Raw genomic sequence first — 13,590 nt, 5'->3', positions numbered from 1 at the left:
AGTACAGAGACATTTGGCCATGGGGAACTTTTCCCAGATAGGGAGGGTGATACTTAATGCAGACGGAAGAAACTCCCCGCTCTCTAATCTTAGATACTGTTTTAAGATAGAAGGCTTCCCTGACCACTGTAAAGAAGATTCTGACTACCTATAAGCCTTGTGTAACCATCTAAGTGTCAACCTCACTGTTGGCCATTACCATTAATGTTGCATCCTTGCTGTAATAACAACACTTTCTTGCCCTTTATTCACCCATATTCCCCCATTTCTCATTCCCAGGATGTGTATTGAACTGACAGACTATGTGACCATCGAAGAAATGCTGGTGGCAATTCAGGAAATTTCAATCAAAGGCAATAGCTTGAAAGTGGGGTCTGCCCTGGCATTTGCAGCTCATGCCATGTCTCGCCCAGATACACTGCGAGAGGATGCAGCAAAGGTAAGCAGCCTTCTTCTACCATTGCTCTGATGTAACACTCAGTAGGGATCAGAGTTCTGATGTTTCACCCAGGCATGAATGAGCCAGTTGGGTTGCATTCACCCTATCTGTTTTTTGTTTTTGTTTTTGTTTTTGTTTTTGAGGTTCCTCACTTATAAGCTCATTCAGGTTCAGGTCTATGGCAGAAAGAGAGGCAAGCCCAGATTTTCAAAGGACTGATTGAATTATCTCTCAAGCATCTGTGTTTTAATTCCTTCCTAACTCATGTGGGTTAAATCTCAACCGAGATCTGAGATGTTGGTTTGGAAATCCTACAGTTGACTCTTTGAACTCCTCATATTGTGCTCTCTCATTCTCTAGCCCTGATTCCAATTCTTTTAGGTAGTTGTTTTGATCACAAGTGGGAAATCCAGTGATTTGGTTGAAGACAAAGCCCAAGTCCTGCAGGATGCAGGAGTGACCGTGTTTGCTGTAGGTATGTATGGACATAGAATCATAGAATTGTTTGAGTTGGAAGGAACCTTCAAAGATCCAGCTACCCTACAATGAACAGAGATATTTACAACTAGATTCTAGACATGCTAAGCTACCAAATACAGTGTGCACAAACACTGTACACAATCTACACATCAGGGAAGGCTGCAGATGTATAACAGCACCTACCTCCAAACATTGCATCCGTCCCCTGGCACAGCCACTAGCAACTACTGCATGAACAGGAAAATCACATCTGCACTGTGCTTGGATTTTGTTGTTGTCGATTGCTGATTTATTCAGTTGATATCTGTGGTTTTGCATCTGTCAAAACGACTTGCAAATTCAGGAGGAGTTCAATAAATAGTTCCATTAAAGTCAAAATGTTTTGATGCGGCATTTTCAAAAATGAAATGTTTTGGGTGTTTTTTTTTTTCACATTTGAAGGTTTCTCTTAACGGGATTTAGAGACTGACTTTAGCTGTGTTAAGTTGTCCATCAGAATAATTCCATAGGCATGGAAAAATTTTAACCCCTTTCCAAAAGCCAAATAAAGCCACTTATTACAAGTCAAACCCTTCTCTTTGCCAAGCAGTTTGGGGAGAAAAAAGAGTTGGTGGTGTTTTATTGTGGAGAGCAGCTAGGTTAATTTGGACCAATGGAAGCACAAAATTATGGTTGATTTTTTTATTATTTTTAATATTATTATTACTTTTTTTTAATTCAGCCACTGGAAAACCCGAAAAATTTCACACAGCCTCCTCAAACTCTCTTTGTCTGATTGTCTGTCAGAAGGACAGAAATGACTCTGTGTTTAATGGGGAGAATGAAGGCAGATCCTACCCTCCTCCCTTTCACTGTCCACCCAAAGCATCCCATTAACGGCCAGGTCCCCTTGGGCAGTCTCTAATATGCCTCTGAAAACAAACTTGGCTTCTTTTCCCTTGTGCAAAAGGCCACACCTGCTCCACAATCCCCCACCCAGATTTTGGCTCCATTCCATTCCAGTACATTTGTCCCATTCATTCTTCAAAGACTTTTACTAATGCTTGACCTCCTCCACTGCGAGTCTCTGGGGTCCTCCTTTCTCTCTTTTTTTTTCTTCCTATAGGAATTAAAGATGCTGACAAGCATGAACTGAACAAAATAGCTTCGGAACCCACAGCAGAGCATGTGATTTATGTTGATGACTTTCACCTGCTCCACAATGCAGCCCAAAAACTCTCACGAAGGCTCTGTTTCACTGCCTCAGAGCCCCCACGGCCCATCAAACAACCTGTGCAAGGTTTGTTGGGGTTCTCCTTTTATCCCGCCCCAAACAGGCAATTCCTATTCCATAGATGTGCCAACCACACCATGGAGATGGGTCTCCCATATTCTCATTCATCTCAGGGGAACTCTATGGGTTGGCTGAGCCTGGAGGAGCAACCAGCTCAGTGGAGCATCTGTTGCTCAGGAGCAGTGGTCCTATGCATTTTGCTTGTTGTCCGCATTACCATGGTTAGTCTCAGGTTGGATATTAGGAAAAATTTCTTCTCCGAAAGAGTGGTAATGCATTGGAACAGGCTGCCCAGGGAGCTGGTGGAGTCACTGTCCCTGGAGGCATTCAAGAAACATGGAGATGTGGCACTGAATATATAGTTTAGTGGACATGGTGGTTGATGGTTAGACTGGATGATCTTTGTTGTCTTTTCAACCTTTATGATTCTGTGATACCAGATGCTGAAGTTCTTACTGTCTTTTCGACAGGAGAGTAGCAATATTTTGGCGCAGTAGTTCTGCACCTTGGGATTTTCATGATGGGCTTATCATGGTGAACTGTGATGGCATAGTCTTGGGTATAATTTTCATCCTTACGAAGATGCGAAGAGCAGATAAAAAGATCCCAATAGAGATCTAGATCTCTCCCAAAAGATGCAGATGTCCAAGTCCAGAGGTGGTGGCGATGAGTTCTTATTGTTCTCTTGGAACCCAAAAACGATAAGTTAAAAAAGCTTAGAGCAGAGCTTGGGAGAACTTTGTGGATAAAGTCCAACACCAAATTCTTTCTCTGCACTGAATATTATGACTCCCCCAGTGAAAGACCTTCACGCATCCAACACCAGTGCCATCGTGGCCCAAACAAAAGACCCTTCTTATCTTCTTTTGCAGTTGAGAAGATCATCGGCCCCTGGGATCTGCATGTCAGTGATCACAGCCACAGCTCGCTGAGGTTCACGTGGATGCCAGCTACAGGGAGGGTGATGGGGTACCGTGTCCATGTGTATCCCTTGTTGCCTTCAGGACAGCCAGTTTTGGAGGATCAGCAGCAGGTAGGCTTGCATTCCCTTGTTGTAGAGCCCCAGTTGTGCTCACAGTGTTGGAGATTAATCCTCTGCCGAGGCTGTTGATGGCACAGTCCAGGTGGGAGATGGCACTGTGTCACTCAGCCATCCAGGTCGTGGCTGAGTGCATCCCAATAAATTGCTGAAACTGCTTTTTTTTGAAGTGAAGGTCTATAGGGGACCATCGAATTTGCAGATGTGTCGACTGTTTGTGCATGATGGCATTACTATGGGAGTGAGGCAGGGAAGGAAGAAAGGAAGGAGAATATGACACAAGCTGTCATTAACTCTGTTGGGATGGATAAGAACAAGTCAATGGGAACCACTCCTTTCTTTCCCTACTTCTGTGACATGACCTCTCAAATAAGTCCACAGCAGCTCCTATTCCTCTTGTTGCCATCCTTAAATCTTGGTAGGGTTTCTGCACATTTTTATTTTCCCATATCTTTGTGAGAAGGATGATGCTGTGTACCAGCTCACTCTGGGACAGCTTGGTCACTGAACAAAGCAGGACTGAAGGATAGAAAATGTATGCCTGAAAGCTTTCATTTCTAATAATAGAACAAACCTATGAAAGCATAAAATATTAAAGTTAAGATTATTAATTGTATTAATTATTCAGATTGCATTTAACAAGAATGATCATCCTTGACTGCTTCAGAATCTCATAAGAACATCATAAAAACACAGAAGTTATGTTTATTTCTTTCGCCCTCAGGCAATATTGAAATTTCCCTATATGAGCTTCAAAGAAACTCTCTTTGTCAAAAATAGTGGGTTTTCCTCCATTTTCTTTAAGGTGAGGATTGGGGACCCTCACCATTGTGAATGTTCTTGTTTTCATGGAGTTTCTACTGCATGCGATCCAGCTTTGGCGTTATCCCGTGTCAGTGACATGTCCCTTGAGAGCCTGGGTATCTTTCAAGGATTGCAGTGCACTGATCCTGCTCATGGAAGCACCTTGCACTAGAGGAGAAGCCTTGTGCTTCTAAACTGCTGTGAATGTGGGAATCTTCTACCCTCACAGAGATGTAATGATAACTCTCGTCCGCCTGTGTGACAGATTTTGGTGGATGGTGACAAATGCACTGTGCTGGTGACTGATCTGAAACCCAACACCAAGTACGTCTTCACAGTGAGAGCCATGTATGCAGATGCCCTCGGAGAGTCAGCAGCGGTCAAGGGGAGAACCAGTGAGTGTCTCTTCTGAAACCATTCCATCTTCTTGTTCATGTGGGCACAGGAAAAGAAACCACATCAGTATCATACACCCAAGGAGTGGGGGATGTAGGAGTAGGAGAAACATCTATAGAAACGTCCCTGGTGTGGAGTGAAGCACTATGAGCAGATGCAGAGTAACCCAACCATGTGCCATGTGTACAGCCCATTGGATAGCTCATCTCGTGTGCTGTGATGTGGAATTTGATGAATCCAGGCTGGGCTTCAGTTACTGTAACTCTAATGTACATAGGATGAAAGAAGCTTCTGGAGACCATGTGTTTAGAAACATGAATTTTATGGAGAGATGTACGTTCTAAATATCTTGGTTTGGAAGCAGATGGACCAAAAACTTTGGGTTGGCATTGTGTACTACTTAGAATTTCACTTCACTTAAGGAGAACACCAAGGGAGCAAGATCACAGCCCTTAGGAAATGTCCTAAGTAGTGATCTCTGTCCTGTGAAATGATCTAGATATCTCCTGGATTACAGTCGGCCATGCCACATTCCTTTGCTGTCATATTGCTGGCTGTAACAATGAGGTTCTTGGAAACAAAAAAGTAAATGGACTCTTGGTCAAGCCCTGGACTGTAAGACGTTGGGTCAGAAGTGACAAATTCAGCAAGTTTTGGCCCAGAAATCTCTCCACTACTTTCAGATGATGTAAAGGCTAAAGGAGTACAGTAGTTGTACTCCTCCCTCTGTTTTGCATGAAGAACCAAGCCTGCTTTGCCCAGGGGGTTTTGAAAATAATGATTCCTTTTTCCTTTTCTTTTACTTCTTCTCCCTATCTCCGCAATGTCTAAATTGTTTGTCTTCTTGAGGGAAGATCTCTGACAGGATGAATAAATAAAGAGCCTCAATAAGGTTGACTCATATGTACTTGCCACAAATAAGATGGAATGGCTCTATGGGTTGGGATAAAGTCATTTGATCTCTTCTCTTATTATCCCCAACGTGAAGGCAGAGGCAGGAGCTATAAATCTGCCTGCCATGGCTGGCTGGATCGAAATGGGCTCCTCTTTCTAAGAGTCGCATCCATAGGTACAAGTAACATTTGATTCATGTGCTCTTGCTCAGCCTGCCTGAAACCACTGCGGAGTTTTCTCTGCTCAGGAGACAATGCCCTGTGGGTAGATACTTCACAGTTTCCAACACCATTCAAAGAGGAAGCCCCCAGGCACTCTGTCATGGGGTTTTTATGCTCATTTTTCAAGTGGACAAGGCTGTGATCAAGGGAAGAGTTTACTTTTGAGGATATGGCTGATAGAATAGGGAGAAATGTTGCTGCTCGCTGTTTTGTCTCTTTGTCTTTGAAGTCAAAAGCTTTTCCAGGTGTCTTTGATGTGGCTCTCTATTAAAGCACTGTTCCATCAATTTTTGTACCCCATAGCACCAGTGCCTCCAGTCACTAATTTCCGTGTGATTGAAGAAGGACTTTTTAGCTTGAAGGTTGCTTGGACTCCTCCCTTGGGCAAGCTGGAAGGCTACAAAGTCTACATCCCTGGAGGTGAGTTTGGTTTCCTTGGAGCTTGCTTTGAAAAGAGCAGTGACCTGAGAGCAGAAAAGGTGCCTTTTCATCCAAGAAAAGAGTGATATCACTCCAGAATAAAGCTGAGTTAGTTTTTCCAGTCAGTATAGTTCCTCTAGAATGAAGGACAAGAATCTTTTGAAGGAAGAGATAGGGATGATGGTGTGGATGCATTATACTGTTCGCTCTACCACCCTGGATATTTTTCATAAGTGCCTGCTTTGGTGTGCATGTGGGATGAGTTCAAGCCTTTGGTATAGCCAACATTCACCTCTGTGTGGTTTGTGGGGCTGGGGACAGCACAGATGCATCAAGTCTTAACTACAGACCCGAGGGTTAGCAAAATTTCAAAGGCATGCTCTTTGCTGTTGCCTTGAGTACGTTGCAATGGGGTGTAGACTTTAGGCACTGGGAAGGCTTCACCATCACTCTTCTCCTTGGTTTTTCAGCCAACAGACCTGGAATGACCTACGAGTGGGTTCTGCAGGGTGATGTCTCCTCCCATGTGCTAGATAACTTGCAGGAGGATAGAGAGTACAGCATCAGCATCTATGCAGTGTACCCCCAGGGTCCAAGCCAGCCCGTGACTGCCATGGGGAGAACATGTAAGAGGTTTGACTCCTTGACTCCTTCTTGTCTTGGGCACTGCATTCACGCCCTTTGCTGTTGATAAGCACCCCACCATTGGGCATGTGGCAAGTGTGCACCAAAAGAGCATTGCTCAACAGGTCCTTCCTAAGTCCATCCTTGAGCCATGCTCTTCCCTCATCACATGCATGGGATGTGGCCACACCACACCAGTCAAGAGGAAAGGAAGGAGATCTGTTATGTGCCCATGCTGCAGAAAGCAAGCAATGTTGCCCGTGAAGGATCAGTCCTGAAAAGCAATGGCCATAGGTTTAGGTTTTCTCATCACTATTTTCGTAAGATGCTTTCGTCCTTCCAGGCAAAGACAGAGCCCTCGGAAATCCCTCTCCAATCAGTGGAGACAACAGCACCAGGAGGGCAGCCAACAAAGTCCTCTGTTGGTCAGTATGCACTTTGAAATATTTGTTCCCTGTCCTTCCAGTGAAGCCCCTGCCTGTGAGGAGCATTTTGCTGCAGAATGAGACCACTGATACACTCCAGATGCGGTGGAGCTCTGTCCGGGGAGCAACAGGCTACAGGCTCACCTGGACATCAGCAGGTAAAAGCATGGGAACGGGGTGCAAGCATTGGTGGTCAGGGAGGTGGGGAGGCACTAGAAGCACTGACCAGTTTTCTGCTGAGCATGCAACAATTGGCAAAGGCTAGCTGTAGGTCTCCCTGTTCACTGCAGGGCAGTTGGACTAGATGAGTTTTAAAGGTCCCTTCCAACTCAAATGATTCCCAGGTTTTTTGGGTCTGTTGCACCAAGACCTGACTTAATCTGCCATCATTCCATATTGTACCCTCTTTCTCAGGCAGATTTTTGTGTTTGAAGACAGATCTGCATTTGCAGCTGGAGCCTCTCCATGCTCTGAGCCCAAACATAGCTTCATTGCTGGTGTGGGGGAGCAGGAGTTAGAAATTCAGGCTTGATGGCATATTTTAGCCTTGAGAGATGGATGATTCTGTGGTTCAAAGATGAGATGTGTGTCAGGACACCTGGACTCCATCACAAACTTTGAAAAAAACCAGCATTCCTTCCTATGGCTTATGAAATAAGAAGAGATTTCTCACTGGAGATGGAGGGGATTAGATGGAGAACAGCTCTAAGGTAATCAGAAGGGAAAAATCTTTCCAGGGAAGGTATAACACTGCTTTTATTGCTTTGTAAAGAATGGTTCTCTATAAAAAGAAATCCAAGCACACCCCAAAACTGCTTTTTATCCAGTCTTTGATTTATAAGCTAAATAGAGCACCCTCAGCCTTCCACCTCTTCTGAAGGGGAATGAGCAAGATGTGTTCAGCCAAAGTGTGATCACATCACTTCTGTGCTGGGTTTATTGTATATGAGCAGATCTTTCACTCAATACCAGCTCACCCCAAATCCAGGGGTGACAAAAATCCCACCGTCACCACTGTTCTCCCGCACTCCATCCCATTCCAGGTCATGCATTACAGTGGTGCTGGGATCAGTGCTGACCGCCCCCGTTCAGCCATGCCGAGTGCTGGAGGATGTTGATTTTTCCTCTTTAACAGAGAATAGACAAAAACAAACCAACTCCTTATAACCGTCCATAGTGTATGGGTTGAGAGAGGGGGATGGGGCGTAGGGTGCTGATGGAAGCAGAAAATGGGGACATGGCACCCTCCAGTGACCAAACTGGAAATGGCATCCCTCCGCTCACCCCTCCCTCACTCCCATCGTGTTGCCAGCATCTCTCTGCTTCTCCGAAAACGAGCTGCGACCGGCAGGGATTAGGTATTAACTCTTCTCTGTTCATGCCTCCCTCTAGAATGATGCTGAGAAGTTCTGCTGAGAGTATTCTAGTCTGTAGCAGGGATACAAAACCAATGGAGAATATGTCTTTTGTGGCATTTCGTCTCCCATGTCCAGCAGGGAAGGAAGGATGGCTCCAACACTAAGTCACCCAGGGCTGGACAGAGTGTGGACCCTGTTAGAGGACTGCTCTGAGCCCCATATACATTCATTTGGAACAGGCTGCCCAGGGAGCTGATGGAGTCACCATTCCTTGAGGTGTTCAAGAAAAGGGTAGATGTGGCAATGAGGGACATGGCATAGTGGATATGGTGGGGATGGGTGTGCAGTTGGACTTGATGATCTGAGTGATCTTTTCCAATCTTAATGATTTTATGATTTTTCTGTCGCTACCTGATTTCTTGGACCTGAAAAGCCCCAAATCACCTTGATCTGTTGGTGATTATTGGGTGGTGTGGGTTATTTCCATCATCTCCTCAAAAAATACTTGTGCTTATTCTGCCCTGTCTCTACTGTCCTTGGTTTGAGGACCTCATGGGCACAGGTGCAAGCTAGGAGGACAAATGCCATTCAACCTCATGCAACCATATAATCCTCAAGTGATCGTTTGTAGGATCCCAGCTGGGTGATCCTCCTTGGCCTGACCTATTCATCAACCATCATTTCCATTTGCAGATGGCAGCATCCAGGATGTGAACCTCAGCAGCACCTACAGCTACTACATGATCCAAGGGCTGCAGCCTGGCACAGAATACACTGTTACCATCAACCCCATCTTTGGAGATGTTGAGGGGCCAGTGGTGAGCAGAAAAGCAACCACAGGTGTGTGCCCCACAATAGCAGTATAGGCAGGGGAAGAAGTCCAAGAGGACATAGATTGGGGTGAGATTGTGCTGGCATCACCAAGTTGGTGTCATTTGTGGTCACTATCTAGCCTGTTACCTGATGTAAAGAGCAGCTGTGGATGTGTGACACCTGGGGACATCGTTTGGTGGGTGTCATGGCAATGGGTTGATGGTTGGACTTGATGATCTTAGAGGTCTCTTCCAACCTCAGTGGTTCTATTCTATTCTATTCTATTCTATTCTATTCTATTCTATTCTATTCTATTCTATTCTATTCTATTCTATTCTATTCTATTCTATTCTATTCTATTCTGTTCTGTTCTGTTCTGTTCTGTTCTGTTCTGTTCTATCCTGTCCTGTCCTGTCCTGTCCTGTCCTATCCTATCCTATCCTATCCTATCCTATCCTATCCTATCCTATCCTATCCTATCCTATCCTATCCTACTCTGATAGTAGCTTCTGGGGGAGTCACTTAGAAGCTATGGGGTCTTTGAACTGAACAGGCAAATCTTTCTTGCAGTGGCTTCAAGCACTGTGCAGATGTTGAATGTGAGTGAGATATCCACCAATGCTGCTCTGGTCTCCTGGGACTCAGTTGCTGGGGCCACTGGCTACCGAGTAGCTTGGGGTCCTACACCAGGTAAGATCCCACTGCCCTCCATCCTGAATCACCCACACCTCCTCCAGTAGCACAGGAGATAAGGCTCTGGGAACCTCAGGAATGATGAACATAGGAACAACTCCAGCTCATTAACTGACCTGAGCTACTTCAGGGCATGAGCTGAAACCAGAAATTATTCCAGGGCCTGTCTTGCAGTGCTGGCAGATAGGGTCTCTGCAACCTGACGCCATCCCAATTCATATCCCAGTGGGTACCACTGGTAATGGTTCTACGTTACCTTGCCTGGTCCTTGAGGATGAGCTGAGTCACATCAGCAGTGCAGGGGCTCTGCAACTCCCTGGAGGGCTGGGGTGAGGCAGAGAACATGTAGGTGCATCCTATGACCCATATTATGTTAACTGGGGCCTTGGGTGTGAGAGCTGGTTCTTTTGGATCCTCTTGGTGAGTTCAATTGCTTTGGTCATTCAGATTCCTTAATAAACAATCAAAGGAATATTCTCTTGTTCCAACAAACACAGGCTGAGTCAAAGATGGGGAAACTATGGTGCATCTCCTAGTGTACGATAAAGCTACTCCCCAGATTTTAGTCTTTATCCTCTTCTATTTCTTTTTCTCTCTTTTGCAAAGAATTTCTTGGGAAAGATCGACCTCGGCAGCTGGCCCTCAACAAGTCAATCACAACCTACCAGCTCCGCAACCTGGCCCATGACACTGAGTATGTGATTTCCCTCTATGTGCTCTTTGGCTCGGTGGAAGGACCAGGGATCACAACCACAGCCAGGACATGTGAGTATGAGCAGAGTGTTCAAGTAACTACCATAGCATGCATCCATTGGGTGGATGGTTCAAGTTGGTGTATGTCTACTGAGGGGAGGTTCCAGATTTATCATCAGAGATGGAAAGGTAGAGGAAGAGGACTAGAATCCAGTACGGAGATAATGGCCTGAGCATTGTATTGAAAGGTTGACATGGGCAAACATATTCACAGCACCCATGGGAGCTCCAGGTGGATGTTTCAGTCCTGCAGATAGGATCCCATAGCTGTCTGAATCCCCATGCTGCCTCTTTTGGATTCACAGACATGCTCCTAGCTGAAGCTACAATGAAACATACACTTTGGTGCTAAGGGCAATAGGATGTACATGCAAAGCCTTAGAGTGTTCAGATCAGTTTCCCTCCAAATGAGAGCAATTAGGCACCAGGGATAAGCAAAGATGGCACTTTTAAATATTCTCCAATTTTGGCTTTACTGTACTGCCAACATGGAGCCTTCGGGGCAGCAATCAGTGCACTAACGCCAACTTAATCTTGCAGCTCCTCTTGGCTACATCTCCAACTTCAAGGTGACATCCTACACCAGCTCAAGCCTGTCTCTGGCATGGAGCATCATGTCGGCTGCCACCAAATTCAAAGTCACCTGGAGACCTGTGGGAGCCAGCAATGGTGAGCAGAAAAAGGGTGAACATACTTATTCCTGTCAAAGACCCATGTCAGTGGCCATGGAAGATACCTTTCCAAAGTCCTTATCCACTGCCTGGAGCAGGAAAGAGATCTCACTGCTACGAAACAATCTTCAGCCAGCACCCATTGCTGATAGATCTTTCTCTCTTTGTGTTCGTGCTCTTCTATTTATGAAGTTAATCCCCAAAGCTCTGGAATTGCAGTGAAGCAAAGAAAGGCTGTTTCCCTTGAAGGGGATGCCGCCAGCCTCACTGATGAGCTATAAGAAGCATCCCTTCTTTTACAGAAAAACAGGTGGCCAAGACTCAGTACCTGGGCAGCAGGTTGTTGGCTCACCAGATTGACCACCTGTTACCTGACACCCTGTATAAAGTCAGCATTAGGGCTGTCTTCAGCAAGACTGAGGGGCCAGAGGTGTCTCTGACTCACCGCACAGGTACGTCCTTATGGAACAGCCCTCTGTGTTGGGACACTGGGGTTGGATTCATGGGGTTTTGCTTCTTCCAGTATATTTTTCACGAGTTTATCAGAACTCATAGCGTTTAAATGTGCCTCTGAATGATCTATCCTCTTGTTCCTCCCTTCACGTCCCTGTGATCTGCAACCAGAGTTTGGTGCTGGCAATAAAAATATGGATGAGACCCCTCAATTTAACTGCACAGTGCTCTGCTTCATGGATTCTTCTAGTAAATACAGCCTGGTATCTCTGGGTAGAGTCATAGAATCACTGAGGTTGGAAAGGACCTCTGAGATCATCCAGTCCAACCATCAACTCATCCTTACCATGCCCACCAACCATGTCCCTAAGTGTCATAACTACACATTCCTTGAACACCTCCAGGGATGGTGGTGACCCAACATCTTCCCTGGGCAGTCTGTTCCTTTGCTTGAAGAAATTTTTCCTAATATCCAACCTGAACCTGAACTTCACCTCTTGCCTTTTCTTCCAAAATGCAATCAACGACTAGGGAGTTATAATTCATAACTACTGAGTTTTTCTTCAGTGTCATGACTTAGAACAACAAGCACTTCATTACTTCCAACATCTGACCCAGTTTTGGCTGGGATAGAGTTAATTTTTCTTCCCAGTAGTTGATCTGATGCTGCGTTTTGGATTTAGAATGAGAAAACTTTGATAGCGCACCAATGTTTTAGTTGTTGCAGAGCAGTACTTACACTAAAACAAGAACTTTTCAGCTCCTCACACTCTCCTGCTAGCAAGGAGCTGGGAGGGGACAGAGGCAGGACAACTGACCCAAAGTGGCCACAGGGACATCCCGTATCATATGGCATCGTGCTGAACAGTAAAACTGAGGCCAAAGGCTCCACCATTTCTCAGGGACTGGTTGAACATCAGTCAGGGAGTGGTGAGGAACTGTGTTCTGTATCACTTACTTTTAAAAATTTGTTTTATTTATTTTTTTAACTTCCCCTTATTTCTTTCTTATTAAACTGCCCTTAGTGCATGAATTTTTACACTTTTCTATTTTGCAGCATCTCTCACAGACTCCAGCCCCATCCAAACCATCCAAGATCTGAAAATTACCAACACTGCTATCAATAGTTTGAAGCTGTCTTGGAGGAGGCTTCCAGAGGCAACTCACTATAAGATATCCTGGGTACCACTCAGAAGTAAGCATCCTACTCCCTTAGGTGCAGTGTGAGGACAAAGAACAAAGATCACCAGAAAACACAAACTTAACTCAATCCTTTTCCCACAGATCATCAGGGTGGATGGGGGCTATAGTATCTCCAGGGACAGGTTGAAGGCCTGAAAGTTGGCCAAGTTTTCATCTGTAATCTGGAGATCAGTTGGATTTAAGTGTAGTTGTATTCAAGAAGTCAGGGAAGGGATTCCATTCCAGCAGTGTATATGATGCCAGGCCAGGGAAGAAAACAACTGTAACAGTAATTGTTAATAGCAATTCACCCTGCTCTTTCTATGTAGTATCATGGATTTATTTATTTGTTTGTTTATTTGTTTTGTGGTGTCGCTGCAATTGTGGATAGGTGGCTTGGAAACCTCACAGTTAGTTGGAGCCGAGAGCAACTCATTCACCATCCCCAAGCTGAAGGAGAGCACCACCTACACCATTGGTGTGTCTGCAGTGATTGGAGGACAGGAGGGAAACCCCACACTCCTCACAGCCAAAACTTGTGAGTATGGAATAAATGTCACCAGGCAGTGCCAGGGATTGTGATGGGAGATGGGATTGGGCAAGGAGAAATATAGTTGGGCAGTATCGATGGGAAATATCTTCACCATTCTCA

The 13,590-nt window shown here is 45.2% G+C and overlaps 1 protein-coding gene across 1 annotated transcript in view; it reads left to right on the top strand.

Moving 5' to 3' along the window:
- LOC125688321 (collagen alpha-1(VII) chain-like) overlaps positions 1-13,590 on the top strand; it is a 96,474-nt gene that overhangs the window by 14,158 nt on the left and 68,726 nt on the right. The window contains exons 4-18 of the mRNA XM_048934306.1: positions 280-439; positions 821-914; positions 2,025-2,198; positions 3,065-3,225; positions 4,301-4,430; positions 5,850-5,966; positions 6,437-6,592; positions 7,057-7,173; positions 9,067-9,213; positions 9,757-9,876; positions 10,486-10,644; positions 11,173-11,301; positions 11,606-11,755; positions 12,814-12,951; positions 13,330-13,476. Of these exons, the coding sequence (XP_048790263.1) occupies positions 280-439; positions 821-914; positions 2,025-2,198; positions 3,065-3,225; positions 4,301-4,430; positions 5,850-5,966; positions 6,437-6,592; positions 7,057-7,173; positions 9,067-9,213; positions 9,757-9,876; positions 10,486-10,644; positions 11,173-11,301; positions 11,606-11,755; positions 12,814-12,951; positions 13,330-13,476 (2,099 nt within the window). The remainder of the gene's footprint in view (positions 1-279; positions 440-820; positions 915-2,024; positions 2,199-3,064; positions 3,226-4,300; positions 4,431-5,849; positions 5,967-6,436; positions 6,593-7,056; positions 7,174-9,066; positions 9,214-9,756; positions 9,877-10,485; positions 10,645-11,172; positions 11,302-11,605; positions 11,756-12,813; positions 12,952-13,329; positions 13,477-13,590) is intronic.

This window comes from Lagopus muta, chromosome 1 (assembly GCF_023343835.1).
Source record: "Lagopus muta isolate bLagMut1 chromosome 1, bLagMut1 primary, whole genome shotgun sequence".
In the NCBI taxonomy this organism is placed as follows: Eukaryota; Metazoa; Chordata; class Aves; order Galliformes; family Phasianidae; genus Lagopus; species Lagopus muta.
The sequence above is the reverse complement of the archived record's forward strand: the minus strand, read 5'-3'. Positions and strand labels throughout refer to the sequence as shown.